Source organism: Lytechinus pictus, unplaced genomic scaffold (genome assembly GCF_037042905.1).
Source record: "Lytechinus pictus isolate F3 Inbred unplaced genomic scaffold, Lp3.0 scaffold_177, whole genome shotgun sequence".
NCBI lineage: Eukaryota > Metazoa > Echinodermata > Echinoidea > Temnopleuroida > Toxopneustidae > Lytechinus > Lytechinus pictus.
The window spans coordinates 22,175-44,339 of NW_026974297.1; the positions used below are offsets into that span (position 1 = coordinate 22,175).

General features: G+C 36.6%; 2 protein-coding genes across 8 annotated transcripts; one reads left to right on the top strand and one right to left on the bottom strand.

The window, feature by feature from the left end:
• The first annotated feature begins 1,083 nt into the window (after window positions 1–1,083).
• Window positions 1,084–16,974, top strand: LOC129272793 (ABC transporter F family member 4-like). Of its 7 annotated transcripts, XM_064115526.1 has the most exons (9): window positions 1,084–1,146; window positions 1,309–1,480; window positions 4,415–4,572; window positions 5,543–7,101; window positions 7,787–7,833; window positions 8,910–9,150; window positions 11,081–11,242; window positions 11,873–12,018; window positions 13,057–16,974. In XM_064115526.1, the coding sequence occupies exons 3-9, from the start codon at window positions 4,428–4,430 to the stop codon at window positions 13,301–13,303; spliced, it is 2,547 nt and encodes an 848-aa protein (XP_063971596.1). In that variant the 5' UTR covers window positions 1,084–1,146; window positions 1,309–1,480; window positions 4,415–4,427; the 3' UTR covers window positions 13,304–16,974. The 7 variants fall into 7 exon arrangements, with proteins under 7 accessions (XP_063971596.1, XP_063971594.1, XP_063971595.1 ...); XM_064115524.1 differs by having other exon boundaries at window positions 1,112–1,480; XM_064115525.1 differs by lacking the exon at window positions 1,309–1,480 and having other exon boundaries at window positions 1,132–1,221.
• LOC135159220 (DENN domain-containing protein 10-like) lies at window positions 16,135–21,046 on the bottom strand. The gene is made up of 3 exons (XM_064115531.1): window positions 20,825–21,046; window positions 19,953–20,047; window positions 16,135–19,612 (listed from the first exon to the last, which is right to left on the bottom strand). Exons 1-3 carry the CDS (start codon window positions 20,970–20,972, stop codon window positions 19,445–19,447), a joined length of 411 nt encoding a protein of 136 aa, XP_063971601.1. The 5' UTR covers window positions 20,973–21,046; the 3' UTR covers window positions 16,135–19,444.
• Window positions 21,047–22,165: the final 1,119 nt, after the last annotated feature.

Sequence of the window (22,165 nt, forward strand, 5' to 3'; positions counted from 1 at the left end):
ACCAAAAGAATTAAGGGTGTAATTAAGCTAGGGGTTATATATAAGATCATAATTTTCTGGAGTATAGATTTGAAGGGGGTGGGGAGGCTAAAGTGCCTCCTCAAATCAAGATGCAGAGGTCTCGGCCCTCCCGCATCTATAGGCGGATCGAGGGGGGGGGGGGGGGGGGCGAGGGGCCCGGGCCGCGCGTTTCCGTTTTACACCCTGGCGAAGGCATTTTCCGGAAAAATAGCCAGCTTTTATGAGGCGCCGAATGTACCAATATTATATAGAACAATTATTTGTTATATAATCATTATTTATTAAATAATAACTATTATTTATATATAATTTACATTTTATTTGTAAATAACTACTATTATATAAAATATCATTTCTAATTATTTATATATAATTCCAAGTAATACTTCATTATTTGTAAATAATAATAGTTCGACATTCCATTATTTATAAATAATGATTATTTGTTTTTCATTATTTATAAATAATGATTATTTGTTTTTCATTATTTATAAATAATGATTATTTGTTTTTCATTATTTATAAATAATGATTATTTGTTTTTCATTATTTATAAATAATGATTATTTGTTTTTCATTATTTATAAATAATGATTATTTGTTTTTCATTATTTACAAATAATGATTATTTGTTTTTCATTATTTATAAATAATGATTATTTGTTTTTCATTATTTATAAATAATTTGTTGAGTTTTCCATTATTTATAAATAATGATTATTTGTTAAATAATGAAAACGTCTACTTCATTATTTATAAATAATTTTTTCGAGTGCACCATTATTCTCATTATTTATAAATAATCATTATTTAATGTTCGAGTTTTCCATTATTTATAAATAAAGATTATTTGTTAAATAATGAAATATCTACTTCATTATTTATAAATAATAATTTTGTTTCAATATCCCATTATTTATAAATAATCATTATTTATAAACAATTTTTACAGTTTGCCATTATATACAAATAATCATTATTTATATACAAATAACCATTATTTATTAAATAATGCCATTATTTATTAAATAATGCCATTATTTATTAAATAATGGAAAACTCGCTATAACATGCAAATGTTGGACCGCCCATGATATGAATATTCATGATGCGATTTCCTTTTTCGTGATTTTTCTTCACAAATTTTTGTCCATTTCCTCTTCATAATGACATTTCTTGAAGCAATTTTCTAGGGATATGGTCTGATTGTAATATTCTTCATTTTCTATATAACTTCGTCTTCGTAGAAATATCAAAAAGTGTAATTTTATACGATTTTTCCTACAGTTCACAATCCCCATAGGCGCGCGTGTACGGTAGGGACAACCGGTGAATCGACGGAGTGCTCTTCATCGAAATACTACGTTGGTTGGTCCCCGGAAGTGGCGGGCGGAATTTAGCCCGAATCCTCGATGGAAGTCGATCAAGTGCATATGAGCTGAGAGAGTGAAATATCAGTGTACTTGTACAGGCCCTTCTACTTTTTATAAATATTTCTTGTTGCTTTTTTTGTTAAGTTAATTTTTCCTGGTGTAGAAATAAGTTTCAGTTCTAATAATGCACTTCAAATACATTTTGGAGTGTCTGTTTGAGGCGTTTGGGGCGATTTCACCCTGGCCCCAAAATGCTCGCAACGACAATACGGGGGCATGATGACCCCTAATTTTTTAAAAACTTATTTTTCTATTGAAAATTATCACAAAATTCACCAAAAGTGTGCACGAAAGCCTTCGTATTTCACTTTTAAAACTCCAAAAAGTGCCCAAATGACAAGCTTGGTCGCTTCGCTGTGTCGCTTTCAACTTGAGAACGTTTACGCGTCTGCTTCCCCCCCCCCCCCCTCCTCCGAAAGAAATTCTGTATACGGCCATGCTCTAAAGAGCCTGGCACATTGATTTATGTATACTTCATTTTCATTATTTTTATCTCATTATCATCATGGCCTTACGCAGAATTTTTTCCGGGGGGGGGGGGGTGGGGGGAGCAGGACGCGCGTAAACTTTCTCAAGTTGAAAGCGACACAGCGAAGCGACCAAGCTTGTCATTTGGGCACTTTTTGGAGTTTTAAAAGTGAAATACGAAGGCTTTCGTGCACACTTTTGGTGAATTTTGTGATAATTTTCAATAGAAAAATAAGTTTTTAAAAAATTAGGGCTTCGCGGGCCGGAGCTCAGGACTCGTTCGTGTAATTAATATTACTACATCATACATGTCATGGGTACTCTCCAAAATGGGGTAGAATGGGGTTGCAATAACATTCTAAATGAAAGGGGAAAAATGAATTACCTGGATTATATGGATGATTGAAGGTCTATCGTGACAGAATCCTGACTAAGTGACATCGACGTCATCGAGGCACAAACTGAAACTGGACCCTCAAAAAAAGGAAAAGTTAGGCCTCTTTCATATGACTATCACTATTCATTGTCGCGTTTGTTCTCGGTATCGTTCGGCCCTTTTGTTTACAATTTTGAAAGAAAAAGAACGAACTAGGCCTATACAGAACTTATCCTTTTTTGAGGGTCCAGTTTGTGCCTCGATGTCAGGATTCTGTGTCACGATTAGCCAGGCGGCTTCTTGAGAGTAAAAATCATTTACTAACGTAGGCTTAGGCCAGGGCCTACTCTAAACGAAGCCAGGGAGTCCTCCCTATTAGTATTAATCTGCGTGTAGGCCTACCGCAAAAAACCCTGAAACTTTCGCCCCCGAGATTTCTACTTTCCTTCTAAAAGATCTACTAGCTCTAAATCATGTAGGGCCTACATGGGATAAAACTTCATTTCCGACATTTCTACGCTCTCGTTGTTATTTTTAAACAAGAATTCATTATTTAAAAAAAATGAAAAAATATTGTGAAAAGACGGAAGATACTTGCCCGATGTTTACGCCGCCATCTTGTTTCTTATTGTACTTCCCCAACGTTACGGACCCCTCTTCCGTCTTTTCACAATATTTTTTTGATGAATTCTTGTTATGGCCGTGGGACTGCATGATGCAGTCATTGACCAGATGATCTGGCCAATCTCGTTCGTAGGATGAGTGGGTCTGGCCTGGGAGAGAAATTGTTCGTGTGCTCGGTGTTTCATAATTGGTATTGATGTTCTTGAGCTAGGTAATTGAAAAGGACACTAGTCTGACTAGAAATTAGAATATGTGCAAATTCATTTTTGGCCTTGGGAATGGTAAAGGTGTAATTAGATTAGGTCTAACGTTATAGAATATTATGAATATAGGTTAGTTTATTATACAAATAATGCATGCAGCCGAGTGCGTTAGTGGAAATGCAGAGCACGCGAGGTTTCTTTAGATAGGAGTCGCACTGTGCACGAGCAGCTTGCGGCGAGTAGTGTGCTCCATCTGAAGAAACCGAGCTTTCTCTGCATTACTTTTACGCACGACAGAGCAAGTGCATTATTTGTTTTATAAAATAGCAACACAGAAACATTTTTTTTTAAGTTACAGTACAGTTTTGTTGGACTTCTACCGCACTGGTTTGCTTGAGCGTGCAATGTCAATTTTCGTTGCACACCTTTTGCACTCCCGTGTAGTGCACACAAAAAGTTGGATGTCATGTGACGTGAATTGACCAATCGCGATGCTTGAAATAATACAGCTATTTTATAATTATTTATTACCCTGCCCTGCCCAAGCCTGCATGCCCTGGCCTTGGCCAGCCAGCGCCAGTGCCCAGGATCGATCAATCATCTCATTCTCAACTCGATTGGTCTAGTTTAAGACTAAGTTTAGTTAAGATTGAGATGATGATTGATCAATCCTGGCACTTATTCCTGGTTTAATGTTAGAAATTAGATCTAACCTTGGACGTTGTCTTGACTTGACTTGCACTTGTCTTCACATGAAAATTGAATTTGACAAAACTGAAAAATTAATCATTTTTTTAAGTTACTAGATCTAGATCTAACAGTTAGTTAGTCATGCAGGTGAGCCTAGCCTTGTCCTCTGGCGTTAGTTGTGTTAATTTCAAGCTCAATTCTTAGCCCACCTTCAGCTTCAGCTTTACCTGTTTCAAATTTAAAAAAAAATATATATTAAATAGATCTAGGCCTAGATCTACATCTACATGTAATACAAAAAACTTCCCCCAAAATAAACTCAGTCTATCAGAAGTCTTATAAGATAGAGGTCTAGTACAAAGTAACTAAGAAAGTGACTAACTTTCATGACTCTGACTTGTATTATGTAAAAGCTTATACGTCATAACCTGTTTGTAATATCTCGTCTTTCCATTTCAATCTTTCTGCCTGTACATGTATTTTCTTCCCTTCTTCATATTACACATGGTGAACCGTAAACCTTCTCTACGTTACAAACTCCACCATGCAAACCTACAAAGATCCTCTGTTTGTATATTTCTTTGTGGATATGATTTCAGGCACTGATGCAAGATGTCACTGAAGAAAAATCCCTCTTTCCAGGAGGAGCTTTCATCCAAACTGAAAGAAAGAAAGAGACGAGGACTTAGTACAGGTTTCACTTCAGAATCTGAAGACAGTGACGATGATGATGCGCTTGGAGGTCTCAGTGATGATGGTGAGTTAAAAAAAAGGGATAATCATTAGGCCTTGGATGAATATTGTTCCCTGTAAAGGTAAACAATTAAATAGTTTGACCAGTTGTACACATTTTTTAAACGAAGAAATATATTGATTATGAATATGGCCTTATTATATATCATTGGAAAGGTAATGATGGGATAATCATTTGGTCATTCAAAAAAACGAAAATAATACATAAGCTGGAAATCGCCAATTGAAAAGCGCTAAAATTCCTCCCCGAAATATGCCTCGCATCGGTCTCTGAATTGACTTGAATTTGATGACGTGTATGTCTGTACGAAAGACGTGATTGGCTCTCTCACGTTAAGCTCCACTTGCGTGCAAAACCTGTTGCGAGGGTACGTTTCCTCCACTATCACTGCATACTTTGATCACGAAACGAAAGAAAACACAGAAGTTTATCTAAATTTGGATTTTGAAATTTATGATTTTGAAGATGAAGAGATCGATGATGAAGTTTCTAGCTCTACTGAGCAACAAAGTGATGTGGATGAAGGTAAATTAAGGGAATATTACGCCGGTGATGAAGAGTCGGACAATTCAACTTGCATGCCGATTCGCTACCAACTCATGCAGCTGCTAGCTGCATCGCGGGTCAAATCCATGAAAAGTGATGGTTTGTTTACAATCACATGCGAGCTATGCATGTTGCGGATGATCTTTTACATCTAATTTTAATTTAAGATTCTGAGAATGAGGATCAGCTGGGAAGACAAAGTCTTATGAATTGTCATGTGGCATCAGAGGCACAAGAATTGACTTATCATCCATAAATCAAAAGAGAAGTTGGTCATTAAATATTGAAATACATGTAGTCCTGCCAATATATTTTGTCAATATAAAAGTTTAATGTTTTTGTTCAGTAGAAGTTAACCTGTTAGTGATATTCAAATCGTTGAAGATAATTAAATTTCATCATTATCAATTATGTTATTTCTTTCCAGACATCCTGTCTCAGTTCACCTCCAAGAACTCAAAGAAGCCACAACCATCTCAGTCCAAACCGTGGGAGCCACCTTCCACTAAACAGAGGCCGTCACCTTCACCATCACCTCGCTCTCTGACTAAATCGTCCAGCGATGCCTTCCCAAAAGCTCCTCCAAGAAACAGAGGTCTATCTGGAAGTGAGAGTCCAAAGTCCAGGAAGTCAGCAGGTTCACCAGATCCTATCAGGGCTCTCCTTGGAGATGACAATGGCACAAAGAAGAAGCCTCCTCCCAAGCCGAGTCCAAGACTACTTTCAGGGACCACAGACTCGTCTCCACGATCAGAGGATGACTCCCCTAGACCTCAACCAAGGCCAAGGAATAAAGGACCATCAGAGATTGACAAATTGCTCGGCATTGCTTCATCCCCAGAGCCAGAGAAAAGAAAGAAATCCTTGTTTGATGAGTATGATGAGAGCCAGGGACCTAAGGGTGGTTCTGGTAAGCAGCCACCTAAACCTAAGGACAGATCAAAATCTCCGCTGATGGACATGTCAGGGCAAAGAGGAAAGTCTTCTAAGACTAGAAGTGGATCTCCCGAAAGGAAATCGCCCAACCTTGATGACTTGTTAGGCATGAAGAACAAAAGCAAACAAGAGAGGACTTCACCAGAGCTGAAGCCGAAATCCAAGAGTAGGAGCGGCTCCCCAGAGAGACAAGCTAGTAAGGCAATTAATGATCGGCGGAAAAAGGATAATAAATCTCCCGATCTTGATGATTTGTTGGGTCTTACAGACAAGAAGAAATCAGAAAGGGTTTCAAGTAATTTGAAGCCCAAGATCAGGAGTGGATCACCTGATAGAAGGGGTGGGGGAGCAAATGATGATCAACGGAAAAGAGACAAGTCTCCAGATTTAGATGACCTTCTGGGATTAAGGAGCAAGAAGAATCGAAGTCCATCACCAGAAAGGAATCGTGGTAAGGAGCCTAGATCAGAGATAGATGATCTTCTAAGTGGTCCGTCCTCCAGATCAAAACCCAGGAAACAGAAAGGACTATTGGACTCCTCGTCGGATGAAGATGATGAAGTGTCCAAAGTGAACAACAGGTTAGGTTCCATGAACCTGAAGCAGAAAGGAGGGTCAAAATCAGCTTCTCCTAAACCGAAAAGCCTTCTGGACACCCTTGCAGATTCTGAAGAAGAGGATGTTAGCTCCAAACGTGGTAGAAGTAGAAGGTCACCGTCTCCTCAAGGCTTTCCACCAAAGCCAAAACCTAGAGTGCCGCAGGACAGAAAAGACACAAAAGTCAACGGAGAGACACCTCAAAAGTCAGACGACTCCAGAGTTAACTCTCGTAAGAACCGAATACCGGGTCTGAATTCGGATTCTGATGATGACAATAGTCGGGTCTGGTCCAACAAGAAAGGCAAGCAGAAGCAATCACTTCTGGATGTTTTAGATGATGAACCTGTAAGAAAGAAAGATAAAAAGAAAGCTAGAGGATTGCTTGATGATAGTGATGATGATAGCGACATGGAAGATCATCCTCCAAAGATGACAAATAGGCGACCTAAGGTTTGTTTTGATTGTATTCTTTGGCTAGAATCTCAGAAGATTATTTTTTACATTTCGTGGTTTATTGAAAGCGGAATTCTTGTGATTTTTTGATGAAGGAAAATGATGCAAACAATCAATATTTAACAGAAACAATTTTAATTTTAAAGGATATTGTTTATTTTGTCCAGGATTCAAAATCAAATTTATTTTTCCAGCTACCGATGTAATTATGATTGCAAACATTTTGGTGCCTGTCAGAGCTTTACAGATAAAGCGTTCATTTTCATATATAAGATATCTACAATATTGTATTACCATAACATTTAATGATTTTTTTTTGGTAAGCATAGACTCCACATATCGTGTGCAGAATGCACTGGTGCAGATATGTGGCTAACCTCAATTATTTGTTGATTTTTAGAAAAAGCCAATGTCTTCCATTTATTAAACATGTCTAAAATCTCAGGTAATGTCGAGGCATACGTATTGTCATTCCATCTGAAGGATTTTACTTTTGACAAGATAAATCCTGTTCAGAAATTATTTTCTAAATAAAAAGAAATAAACAATCTCAAGAATAAATATTTGATATATTGATATTGTTTGTAGCCAACAGATGGGATATTGACATTGCATCTTGTAATGTTGAGTTAGATGATTTTTACTTTCATCCTATCTTTTTATCTTTTCTTTGTTTATCCAGGAGGGTTATCAAAGTGATGGAGAATCAGAAAAAGAAAAGAAGAAAAAGTAAGTTGTGATACAATGTAGTTTATAGTTAAATACAGTGTAGGGAGTATTTAAGTGACTTGAATGCAGTATAGTGTTATTAGTTCCCCTTACTGTTTGGTCACAAGCATTGAACAATGTTCCTGTTTTGTCAGTAACCAGCGATATACTGAGGAAGCAAGATTGCCATGTTGCAAATTGTCCACGATGTCGCAAAGAGGGGCATGATATCTTTCACTATTCAGTGCTCGGCGATATTTCAATTTGCGATATTGGAAAAATATTGAATATTCGATAGTAGTTTTCTGATGATGGTGATGTATTGCGGGTAACACGATATGACCAAAATATTGTTGGTTATGTACGGAATGATATACGTATCTTTATATGTTATGTGGAAGTATACTTGTGTAGTGGTTCTGACCTCCTTCAATCAGAGGGTTGTGTGTTCAAATCCTACTCCAGGTGAAATTAAATATTAGTCAGCAAGAAACTTATCCAAATGTGCTGCACTCAACCCCTGTGAGGTGAATGGGTACCCAGTAGGATATATTCCATGAAAGTTTGACTGCCTATTCGGCAAATTAGCTACAGCCGGAATAATAATGATACCATGTATAAAGTGCATTTGAATACAAGAAATTTACCTTCCAAGTCGGGCAGCAATGTATAAAGTGTTCCCAGCCCATCAGGGAAATTTATTTTTACTTTTTTCCAGTCAGGGAAAAATCAGAATTTGATTTAAAAAAATACCCGGTACCTCAAACCAGGGGAAAATGCTTCAAATGAGGGGAAAATCAGGGAATATTTAAAGGCCCAAAAGTCCAAAGCATGGTAGTCAGTCAGACTCTGTTATATTTTGTTGCATATCAAAACAACATCCATTAAATGACTGGTTATGGTGGTAGTAATTAGTTTCACATTGTTTTTATACTGAAAATACATGTAATCCACTGCAAAGACTTAGAAAACATGCAAAACTGGGAATGGGTTTGAATAATTATCAGGAAATTTTTAAACTCCATCAGGGAAAAATCAGGGAATTTTGTTTTCTCGAAAAGTTGGGAACCCCGATTATATAACTTTCCTATTTTCAGACCAAAAGTTCACAAACCAACTCCTACCAGGCCCAAGTCAGCTGCAGTGGGCTCTCTCAACTCAAGCTTCAACTCCGGTGAGATAATGGCTACACTTGGCTCAGCGGGAGGGGTGCAGGATTCCTCTGCTATCAGACAGGCCATCTATGAACAATGGCGGGCAGAGAAAACAGAGAGACTGAAGAAGCAGAAGAAGGAAGCAAAGAAGAGGGAGGAGGAAGAGAAGGAGAAGAAAGTCAAGGTATCCTAGTGCATTTTTTTTTCACAAAGTGATGGAGGGGGGGGGGGCACATTCAGTCATAAAATAATAAAATATAGGAGACTAAAAACCAAATGGAAATATTAAAAATGGACTAAACAGTAAATGGCAAATGAATTCATCAAGGTTTAACATTTATTTTTTGCTACTGGTATTCTCACACTTCTTTGGTTGGATGTCCAAATTACTCACTGAAAAGATTTAATTCACTGACATGAAAAATCATTCATTATTACAGTAAAAAAAATGTCAACTGTTTTCTCATTTAGTGTAGTTAGTCAAATTTCCACTTTTTTATTTTATATATTTTATTGTGTCGAATTAAAATTTGGTCCGTTAATAATAAATCTGTCAAACAGTATAAACTAATTAGTGTCAGACCAAGTAGATGTAGGAAGAAATTGGTATAGCCTAGCTGGAAATTTAATAGACAAAATAGTAAATGTGTTTAATGGCAATTTGACAAAGGGTTAGAAGATTAAAGGTCAAGTCCATCCCAGAAAAATGTTAATTTGAATAAATACAGAAAAATCAAACCAGCATAACGCTGAAAATTTCATCAAAATCGGATGTAAAATAAGAAAGTTATGGCATTTTAAAGTTTCGCTTATTTTTCACAAAACAGTGATATGCACAACTCAGTGTCATGCGAATGAGTCGGTCGATGATGTCCATCACTCACTATTTCTTTTGTTTTTTATTATTTGAATTATACAATATATCATTTTTTACAGATTTGACAATAAGGACCAAGTTGCCTGAACCATATAGTATTAAACAATGCTAATTCCACATGTTCAGGGAGGAATTAATCGTTGTTTCACTTGATAATGAGGAGAAAATTAGAATATTTCATATAATAAAATACAAAAGAAATAGTGAGTGGATGACGTCATCAGTCTCCTCATTTGCATACCGACCAGGATGTGCATATAACTGTTTTGTGAAATTAAGCGAAACTTTAAAATGTCATAACTTTCTTATTTTACATCCGATTTTGATGAAATTTTCAGTGTTATGCTCGTTGGATTTTTCTCTTTTTATTAAAATCAACTTTTTGTTGGGGTGGACTTGACCTTTAAGTAATTTTAGTCAAACTAGGATTTGACCATGTAGGATAAGAAGCCCAATCAGATAGTAAGGGTAGTAGGTGGATGAAGACCAAGTGGCAATTAAACCAAAGGCATGAGATGAAATATTATACAAATATACAATGACACTCGAGGATCTGGCTAAAACTACTCGCATCGAAGGAACATCATATAGTACTATTCTCCCGAGGGCCATCGGCCCGAGGGAGAATAGTACTATGTGATGTTCCCGAGTGCAAATAGTTTTAGCCAGTTCCGAGAATGGGTCATTGTATATTTGTTTTATATCCCTTCCACTCATATATATTCTTCGTTGATACCCGACTTTTACAGCAAAACGATTTTTAATAAGTCGATGATGGAACAATCGTTGAGAAGTTGAGAAAACAATAAGCCTTGCCGTATTGATCGTCTGTTCAGCGAGCGCACCTGGTTAGTGCAGCTCGCCGAAAGTTCCCCGTGGCATGCAGTAGAGAGTACCGTTGGGCTGAGCAGCGCTCTGCTCGCATAGCGCCGCACAGCACGCGAATCGAGTAGGGGGCGGGGTCAAAAAACGTATAGTTCACTTTTTCCCTAGGGAAAAAATGGACTATGCGTGACGTCAGCAAAGAAAATGAACTATTTCATGGCAAACGTTTTTCGTAGTAAAACTATTCTTTTTCTCCTTGTGTACACTCTAAATACAACAATCTTAAGTAAGGGATATAAAAAAATATAGTGAATGTATCAGAAGTCCTCTCTGAATAATCTGAAAATTATTACGTTGTTTGTATGCTATAATTCTTTTTTTCATAATTGAACCATTCTTGTGTCATTAACAGGAAGCCGAAGAGAAGAAGTTTGAAAACATGGCTTCTTTCAAGGCTTGGCAGGATTCCAAGAAATCCGTGTTGTCAGACCAACGCAAGAAAGAGCTCAAGAAACAAGAGGGAGAACGGCGCAAGAAGGAAGAAGAAGAATCCAAGAAGTATGACGCGAATAAGGTAATTTGACTAAAACTTATCATTGTACTCTTGCACCCACCTTGCTACAACCACTATAAACAGTGCCATCTCCAGTCCTAATCTACCTCATATGAACCCTGCTTCCCTATCCAGCATGTAGCATTTTGATATGTATACTCACTACAATGAAAAAGAACATGAGCGAGGTCTTAAAAATTTGTGAACAGCAGTTCTGTCCCTAAGTTTCGGAGCTGACAAAAACTTGCAAATACATGTATGTTTGATTCCAGGACTAAACTGCTGTTTTGATTCACCATTTTCGACAAAGACTTCTTAATCGTTCTTTGTCATGAAGGGCATATATGACTATGCTTTTTCTATGTCCTTGAATCTGTCATACGTCATGGAACGAAAACTCCATGTTAGTGTGAGTAATATTCGAGTGACATTCCCATTATACCAAATGGTAAATGGGCTGAATGGCAATTTCGCGTAGTTAGTACTTGGTAGACAAACTGGTTGGAGATGTAGTAAGATTAGACCATGTGAGATCATGAGCCCTAACGGAAAGTTGACAAGTTGGCTGTTGACGGAGTGACAATGTACCGTAAATGAGAAGAAACTCATCCACCCACGTTTGAATTAAATTTCTATTTGCTCCCATTGCAGGCCTTTGAGATGTGGAAGGCTGATAAAGATGAGGTTCTCATCGACAAACATCGGAAGGAAAAGAAAAAGCAGAAGAACCTGGAAGAAACCAAAATCTATGAGAAGGAGAACAAAGAAAAAGATGCCAATAGCGCTTACAAGAAATGGTAAGAATCATATATTATTTTTTCTTAGGCTATTTTAAACAAAATCAGAAAGAGGAATAATATTTTGGACCCCCTCACTTTTTTAGTGTCTAAAATCGGCAATGCATGCTATCTTCCTGATAGAAGGTTGTGACAGAGCCTGCTGTGCAATCTCGAAAATATAAGTTACATCACGATCAACTGCGTGGAGCTTTTGCCTGCTGCTGCTGCAAAAAAAAAAAACATAGCAAATGGCGATGTTCATGGGAGACATCAAAGATATCCAATCTCACTTCCATAGTTTAATTTCATTGATGTTAAGGTGTAAATTTGAATGTCAATATTGGGAAAAGCTCATTTGTTAGCATGAATTTTGGTGCTGTCACTTGTTAGGTGAAACTCCATACTGGAATCACATCAGACACATTCTGTTTTTCCATGTGTATTGAACTTCAAGAATCATTAATATTATTTTATTTGGCATGTTGCACATGCATCAATAAAAACATAAATTTCAATGTATTTCAGTTTGATATCGGTGTACAAGTTGGTAAGCTTGAATACTTTCCGGTTACTTCCCTTGAGTTTAATTGGTACATATTTTTTTTTCCAATTGTCTCATGGGGATGCATAATATTTTCTCAAAGGCTTTTTGCAAGGTCTTCTCAGGGTTTGCATGTCTCTGGGCCACAGTATTAAATTTAACTTTTGGTCTACAGGCAAACAATTGGGTTTTTAAATTTGAATTGGCTACTTTTCACAACTTACTGCCTAAATCTGCAACAATGGATAAGCTTTAACATTGCAATGAATGGGGATTTTCGAGGGCTCATTTTTTTTGCGTTTCCAGGGCTCTTTCGAGCATTTTAGGGGAGAAAATTGCCCTCAACCCCCATGTATTTTTTTTCCCCTGCTGGCCTATAAATAACCAATTATTACTCTCTCTTTTTATGTCATGTTTAAACAGGAATATTATTTATTTGTTAACATTGTACGATGTGTCTGTTTTTTATGGTTAAATAAATAAAGATCAATAAGTTACATCTCCTCCCCCTACAGGAAATCCGTCAAGGACGACAAGCTGCACGATGCCGAGAAGAAGAAAAGACGAGATGAGCAGCTGAAGCGGGAGATGGAGGAACGGGAGAGGAGAGAGAAGGAGAAAGATAGCCACATTGCCTATGATGAATGGGAGGAGAAACTCCAGAGAAGGAAAGAGAGAGAAAGGAGGAGACTACAAAACACTCAGCCTATCTCAACAACTCCATTTAGACCTAGTGGGAAGACTATCCCTTTCAGAAGATGAAATAAGTATTTAGTTGCTTGTAAAAAAAAGATATATCAGAAAGAACTCAATGTATTTTTATGCCTCTGCTCGAAGGCATAATGTTTTTGGATAGCCTGTTACCCCATTTCATTCTCACGTTAGAAACTAAAGAACTCTTTAGCGAATCTGCTTGGCCCAAGTATGCATTTAGGAGTGTTGATGAGCTGCTACGTTTTGCGGGTATCAAGGTCAAAGTTTAATGAGGTCATGATATGCCTAAAATTAGAATGTTCTCGCGATAACTAGAAAACCATTATAGGGTTCAACTTCAACCTTGGTTATGGTTGCTTTTAACAATGATCTGAATAGACTTTGCAGTCACAAGGTCAAAGGTCACAGATGTCATATACCTGAAAAGATAGGTCAATACTTTTATCGTTTCTGTTGCAGGGACAAGAAGTGTCAGATAGGTGTAGTGAGATAAAGTCAGGAAGGTTATTATCAGTCGGAGCTCAATATATATAGATGAAGAAATGATGAACCAGGCTGTGGAATATCTAAAAATAAGTTTCAGTTTTTAGTCTTAATTTCCATCATTTATGTAGGGAGATTGTTCGATAAGAAAGAAAGATAAGAAACAGGTGATATTTGAAATAGATTGAATAGTGAAGACGATAGACAGAACCATTGTTTTAGGAACAGAAAACTTAGATTTGGAAGAGATGTAGACAGATACAGGGTGGTACATAACTTTTTAGAAGCACTTGCCCGGTCAGGCAAGTAACTTTTTAGATAGGTGGAATATACTTCCCCAAAAAATCTATTTCACTTGCCCGAAAAATCCTTGAAAAAAAAGTTTAACCTTGTCAATAGAATATAAACTATTGACCCTTTTCTCTCTTTTGACATGAATTGATCTATCTTGTTATTTCATTTCTTTTTCCAGAGTGATTTTATCTTGCCTGCCATGACCAAAATTAGGGTCAACATCATATCAACCCTAATTTTGGTCATTCTACTATGAGAATTTGGCTTACCCTATTTGGGCAAGTAGTTTTGGTCTTTACTTCAAAACACTTGCCTGACTCTAACTTTTACTTGCCCTGGGCAATCGGGTGAGTGCTTATGTAGCACCCTGCGATATTAAGATTAAGATAGGTAGGTCAATTTTAACCTTTTCTGTGTATAGATTTGTAACCGTCCTTGAGCAATATGTACTTATTCAGGATAATTATTGTTGGATTTATGTGGAACTATATATGTGTACTGAATGTGAATTGCCACTTACTACCTGACCTGTGCTCTGTGAGATCAATTTATGTAGTGCAATACTCTGTACAAAATTACTTTCTCTGTAGTATTCAGATTTTCTAATGTTTTCAAGGTGTAAATAGATTTATCCTATTTAATTGTGTATTTAATTGAGAGTGAAATTGGTATAGGCCAGTTGGTTCCAGTGTATTCATGAGTTGTCATGCTTACAAGATTTAAATGCTTTGTGTAGTGGAGAACAGACTTCATTTGTCACCCTGAAAACTTTCCCCTCTTATTCAAATAGATTCATTTTGAACCCGTTGTTTTTCAGTGAGCTGACCTTGGGTCTTTTCATATTTCTGTGAGGTGTTTACAGACAATTTTAGTATAGATTTGTAAGTTCCAAATTTATTGAAATTTGTTTAAATTACTTTGATTTCATGTTGTCCAGGTACACATAAAGCAGTTCAAACATTCACATATCATATGTATACAATTCAGCTTTGAAAGCTGTATGGCCAGGTTCCATGACATTTGCTCCGGCGCCAAATGCTCTGATGGAAAATCTGCGTGTTAAGTCAAACCTAAAATCCAACCTCCAAACTGGATAAACCCTAATCATTATCTTTATTTTTTATTATCCTGAACCAAAAATTTTATTACAACCCTGAAACTAACACTATATGTATGCCCTTGATATTAAGACTGCAGCAAATGTCGCTGGAGCATATGTCATGTGACCGTATAGCCCATTCAGATTTGAACAGAAATAGTCATACATGATTGTCTGTAGATTGATGAAAGCACTCTTCATCTTTCATATTGCAGGGGTGTGAGAGTTCAGATTTCTAGCCGATTTCAGATTGATTTTGTTTTGATTTTCAGCTTATTTGGCTTTTTCCTCTACAAAAAAGTATGGGAGCTCTTTTTATTTCAGACTTTTTCAACATATCAGCTTTTGTCAAATCTCTTTATTTGTGACCACTTACGCCCCTGATATCGTCTCCATTTTCACCAACCCTAAAAAGGATTTAAAAGGAACGTGTCATATATAGCTTAATGGCTGATTGATCATACATAATTACGAAATGAATGCAATCAATCGTAGAAGTCGCCCTTCCTATCAATAAACGCTTTATAGTTACAGGTTAAGCTTCATGGCCAATGGCCAAGGTGGCCATAAAGCTGTTTGTAGGTTACTTCAGAAGACTGATGGTCCTTTCTTGTGGAAAATGATACACATCATATTTCCATTGGTGTTGATATAGTTCTGAAGAAGGGTCACCAGTCGTAAAGTCGCTTGTAACTTATGAGCAGCTTTATGAAACACCCCCCCCCCCCAGGTTAAGGTTTATGGCCCAGGTTTAGCTTAGGTTTTGTTGCTATTTTGGAGGGCTTAATGTTTGTGCTAAATCTTTGTGATGGGAATTATTTTTTTTATATCATTGACATAGTACAATATCTAACTGCTAGAGGCTGAAATTTTGAGATGATAGACATTTGACAGTGTAGTGCAAACATTTTTTTTCATTGTTTTTTACCTCTTGGGATGCCTGTGAGAACAGTGATGATATCAAGAATACAAGACATAAACACTTGACATTTATTAAGAATGGTGGAATTCATATGAAATTTATATTTATTTACAGAATATATAAATTCTTTTGTACATTGTGAAAACACAGACATATCACTCTTTTTTTTTTAACTAAATAATCTACATTGGAATATTCATGATATAGTCATTAATCTTATTGCGAAGCATGTATCTCAAAACAAAATTCGATAACCAATATTGTGCCAAATGAATGGCAGATAAGAATTCTTAAGAACATACATGATATTGCGTTCCTTTCATTAATATATTGTATCGGTACTTGAGTAAAATAAAGTTATCTATTTGCTACATGTATTAGCTATAAATGAATTTGTCTATTATATAAACTATGAAGGAGATATCACCTTTTCCAATTTTATTGTCTGAAATGGGACAGATTATCAAGTCTGCATAAAGTCATAAAATAAAATTTGAATTCCCTGTCATATTGTTCTGTGCAAGCCTTGTGGCCGGGTTGTGGGCAATCACCCGCAACAAAATTCAAAACTTTTCTACGTGCAAATCAGACTTGCGTGCACTTCTGCAGGTAACTGTGTGAGAAACGTGCGAAACTGTCAATGCCGGCGACCTGTGGGTAGCAATAACGGTCACATGCAAGGCTTGCATGGAACGATATGACAGAGCCTTAAAAGAATTAAAAGAATTTTCAGACTAAATGCAAAACATGCATTATTTACCAGTTTTAAGTTGATATTTAGGTTTGCCTGAGTAAGCCTGACTCTCCCTTTTTACTGTAATCCAAACTCTCACTTTGAATGTATACAATCCTGTATGATTTGAACAAATTGCTAATAGTCTGGTACTCAATAAATCTTAATGAATTAATTAATGAATTAATTTGTCTCGCTCAGAAATTCTCTGTACAATAGAAGCCTTCATGTTCATTCAACCACTCTTTAGGACACAAGGGCAAATTTCACATTGGCCCTTATCCTGAAATCTGGTTTAATAAGGGCCATGGTCTAACTCTGCTCAAATTATGCTACAATGGGGAAGAAAACTAATTCAGTTATTATTCATACACATTTATGACTGACCAGAGTTTGGGATGAGATGATTTTCTGTCACAGTTGGCTCTCCATAGTTAAACCACAACTTTAGAACAAAGTTTGAATGAAACCAGAGTTCAGAATACGGGCCAACTGAGTTTTATCACTAACAAAATTACAGACATAACTGATTCTAATAAGCAAAAGCAAAATGCTAAGATGGAAATACGATTTTCTTGGAGTTTTTTACAGCATATCCTCTCGTGTGAAAAGAGCATTCCAAAACAAGGACATCACTATTGCTTTCAAAAGCCCTAACACCTTTAGAAGCAGGATGGTCCATCCATAAGGCCAAGTTCCAAAAGAAGAAAGGTCGGGTAGTGTTAAGAAGATCACCTGCACAGATTGTGCCAATTGTTAGGTTGGAGAAACACACAGAACTCTGAATGAACGACTGAAGGAACACAAAGCCCTCAGATTGAACAATCCATCCCATTCAGCTGTAGGAGAATACGCCCTTAACACAGGCCACATTGTACAACGCCTACTTAGCTTGTTGTACGCGAGCAAATGGGAGGCTGAATGTCAAACATTCGTACCGTTGCACAAAAGACGTACCATCCAAAATGTACCGTTGCACGGCTTTAGGAGGTGACGTCACAATACGATTTAATTCATCGCGCTCGGTAAAAATGAACAATACGCGTATAAGCCAGCTGGCTAAATGCGCAAGGCTGCCCAAGGTCATGTGCGCTTGTGGGATTTTGCTTTCTGCTTTCGGTATTTTTGCTCCCTTTTCATAGATTACTAAAGGGATAAACTCTTTGTTTTTTCATAGTTTCGCTAAATTCCGAGGCGTTGTACAACACAAATAGCGAATATTCTTATTCGTGCAATGGTGCGAGATTTCGCATTCGGTGAAAGAAAGAAACGCTCTATTCACGCCTCGTTGAATAGAGCATCTTTCTTTCACCTCATGCGAAATCTCGCACCATCGCACTCATGCCTATTCGCTATTTGTATAATATTGGATGGGATGATGCCCTAATTATTGACTTTGAACTTCTGAAACTTAACATTATCTTATGTGATCATCCCAACCAATGAAAGTTTTCTGCATCTTTCTTGGAGTTGTGCATGATTTTTTTTATAATGTGTAACTTGGGAACTATGGGCTAGGATATTTTCATCAGAAAATTCTTTCCTTTTGAACATCAGAAAATATATTGCTCTATATCGGGGACTAGTGAATACTGTAAATCGTATAGATCTTTCCTGAAAAATGTAATTTTGGTTTGTTTTTCATATAAATGAGCAGAGTAGCTAGCATGTACTTACAACAAAAGGCCTGACATGAAAACAAACAGCAATATCATAAGTTATTTTTTCGAAAAGGAAACCAGTAAAGTTCTTTGAACAAAGGAGACACATGATCATATTTTCTGGCCATTGAAGTGATACGAGCTGCACGATTCTGAATCTGTTGCAGTCTGTATGTCTGAAAGTTTAATATTAGACAAAGGAGAATTACCATTAGCAATAGTTGTCCTTAACCTACATCACAATGCCATTCAATGAACTTTGTATGATCACCTCTCCTCTTCTTTTTTTCTTACTTAATAAAAAATCTTTCCATGCGCTCTATCCAAAGATCATGACTGGTCCTTTTCACTTAAAAATAAATGTCATTTCAGTATGTTACACATAAAATTGCCATCAAATATACTTGTAATAACATAAAAAAGGAAGTACATTTTCTTAAACCTGACCACTACAATTGACATGGAGTTTGGAAATGGTCGGAGCAATTTCACCGGATAAGAAAATGCAAAGATTGTCAAATTTGGTCTTTAGAAGTATAACATGTTTCTGTGGCCCAAAAAGATAAAGACGAAAGTTTAATCATTGAGTAGCAAAGTCACATGTACCATTGTTATACTTCTATGCAACTGGGACCAGGATCTGCAATCATTGGAACTATGACCAGGATCTACAATCATATAAACTTATTTGCAACTAGGATCGGGATCTACAATCATAGTAAACTATGACCAGGGTCTACAATAAAAAACTTCTTTGCAACTGGGACCAGGATCTATAATCATATCAACTTCTTTGCAACTGGGACCAGGCTCTATAATCAAATCAACTTCTTTGCAAGTGAGACCAGGATCTACAATCATAGTCAAATAGGACCAAGATCTACAAATGAAGTAACTTCTATGCAACTGATTGCTGTTCATTATTTCCACGGAAGTTACCAGAGGATGGCAAAGTTACAATTACAGCAAATTCTATGCAACTTGGACCAGGATCTGATCATATCTGGACTAGCCCTTCTGCAGCTGCTATACCAAAGAGGAAGCCTTCCGTCGCCGGGGGTAGCTTCCTCTCCTTCAGTCTCTCTAGCGTGATTTTAGGATTGTCTTCATTCTCTGACAGAGATTTTAAGTTGTTGAGTAGCTCACCAGTCTTTTTTGAAATTTCCTAAGAAGAAAAAGAAAAGGAATAAAAAGATGAAATTATATTTTGTAGTTAGCACAGCATTGCAGATGTGTGTCAAGACATCTATGGGGGAAACTCAGTGTACTAGCAAGAAATTCTTCAGCAATGCCTACTTAGCCTCTGGCAACTGTCTGGGGGGGGGGGAATTTCCACAGGCATTACATGTTTGATGGTCATTAATCTTCTTACACTATTAAAGGGTGATTTATATCTGAATGGCATAAAATTCCCCATATAATCTGCCTTTAACCCTTTGTGAAAAGACCCCTCTTTGTTTTCTTTCATATGAAATTAGCTTTAGGAGAGAGTCTTAGAAGCTTACCTTGATGACTTGAAGGTTTGTCATGGAGTCATCACCAGCACACCTGACCATTAGCTGGGCAATGTCTTTGTGTATTCTACTCATGGTGAACATATCTACAGAAAGAGATAATAGAAGGTCAATTGATAATTCAATGGTATACGGCTTGTATTTATTTTAGTCTACCTACAGATGGTCTAAAGGTTTGTATAATGATATCAATGGTTTAGTTAAACCTGGGTTACTTAGATCACACTATTATGGAATGCCAGTTGTCAACTTATTCACCAATTAAAATTATTCTTATCCTGCTGCAAAAAGTTGTCAAAAAAATTAGATTGAGATAAAATTGAGATGTGAAATGGGAAGAAAATGAAAATACAAAAATATTAATTTTAATGAATGATACATTATAATTGCCATAAATATGAAATAACTATTATAAAGCCCAGCATTCCATAAAAATGTGGTTTAAAATTCTAGATTGTGCTACAACTAGGTTTAATTACCAGAATATCACCAGATGCATCTTACACCATAATGGCTAAATCTAGCTTTTCTACAATCAATTTGCCCTAATTACCTCATGGTCCTACCATTAATCTAATTACTTGGGTCCAGATGGTCTAAATTTCACCTTTTTACTACTTTTTCACACTTTGTCTTCAGAATTGAATCTGCCACGAGAAAAGCTCAAGTATTAAAGATATATATTACAGTAATGTCACTAGTTCTTCAGTAATGCTCCAAAGTTGTTTTGTAAATCAAATGTACATTTTTCTTCAGATTGGAATGAATTTAATGAAATCAACAGATTTCCATAACAACAATAATGACATTCCTTACATTCAGAAAATTTGTATAATTTGCAATGTTCATTTGTATGTATGTACCTTTGGCATGAGTTGCTACTGTTATTTCATCAGTTGATAGATTCACAAATAAGTCGTATAATTCAGTGTTGTTCTCCACAACTGCGTCTACAAAGCCGGCAACATAGGCAGGCCCCGTCCTTAAATCCTCCAATTCATCCTCTTCCATGTGTACGTACGGATGGAGAATGGACCAGTTCTGCCGATGCCATACTAAACATGGCAATGCCCTGCAAGAAAACAGATATCACAAAATGATCATTTTAATAATGTAGAGGTATTATGATCAGTAGCTATGTCTGGGTTCAAACCCTACCACAGTACTCGTCACGTAAGCAGAAAGCAGTTAATAATAACATGCATAAAATTCACATTGTTGTAGTTTGTAGCTGGAATTCGTGGAATATGAAAGCAAATAAGTTCACTGACCTCAAAATGACCTTGACTTTGAAATACATTAAGAATGATAATAGTCAGTTCTTTTATAGCGCATAACACATTATGAGTGACGTCTCTATGCGCTTCCAAAGCCATTATTCATTTCAAATAACAACTCCATAATTTGATCAATTCAAATACACTATAGCAGTGAAAGATGGTGGTTAAAATAAAGCAGAGATCCAATTACCATTTATTATTCTAGCATCTCTTTCAAGTCATATAACTCTGTCTAGTCTTTCAGAATAATAACATAACTGGGAAGTCAGGGGTTCAAACCATGAAAAGTTAAACGAGAAATATTGGTAAATAACAATATCTATGGGTCATTCATTACTAAGAGAGCCCAATACTACCTTTTAAATGAGGGTGAAAAGCCATTTTACAGCCCCAAAGCACTAATAAAAATAGCCCTAAAAATACAAAATAATTTTTGGGCTGTGTGAAAATCTTGTTTACATGGTATATTTCTTATATTCACTGTGCTCTTTTATGTGGGGCGTCGTGGTCTAGTGGTTACGATTCTCGTGTTTCAATCTGAAGGATGGGGTTCGAATCCAAGCCATGGCGTGTTTTCCTTCAGCAAGAAATTCACCTACATTGTGCTGCATTCAACCCAGGTGAGGTAAATGGGTATCAACAGGAGGTGATTCCTCAAAAAGCTGTGCGCACCAGAATTGGTAGACTAGCTTAGCTGGGGTAATATCGGAGCGTCTTGAGCACCTAGCAAGGTGGATACATGCACTTTACAAATCCTATATTAGTTATTATTATTATCAAGCAACAATGGTGAACTGTTTCAGTTAATAATCTCAGATAGTTATGAATGATATGAGTTAACACATGAGCTGATAAATTGAACCTGAAATTTGTGTCCAAATTGGCTATTGTATTACTCTCAACCAGAGTTTGAATTAAACCAGA

Bases quoted from the DNA above. Each gene is read 5' to 3' on its own strand.
- LOC129272793 (XM_064115526.1), top strand. From the start codon at position 4,428: ATGTCACTGAAGAAAAATCCCTCTTTCCAGGAGGAGCTTTCATCCAAA. The intron at 7,102-7,786 runs GTTTGTTTTGAT...TTGTTTATCCAG, and splicing joins TGACAAATAGGCGACCTAAG to GAGGGTTATCAAAGTGATGG. The intron at 7,834-8,909 runs GTAAGTTGTGAT...TCCTATTTTCAG, and splicing joins GAAAAAGAAAAGAAGAAAAA to ACCAAAAGTTCACAAACCAA.
- LOC135159220 (XM_064115531.1), bottom strand. From the start codon at position 20,972: ATGGAAGAGGATGAATTGGAGGATTTAAGGACGGGGCCTGCCTATGTT. The intron at 20,048-20,824 runs GTACATACATAC...CTCTTTCTGTAG, and splicing joins AGTAGCAACTCATGCCAAAG to ATATGTTCACCATGAGTAGA. The intron at 19,613-19,952 runs GTAAGCTTCTAA...TTTTCTTCTTAG, and splicing joins CAAACCTTCAAGTCATCAAG to GAAATTTCAAAAAAGACTGG.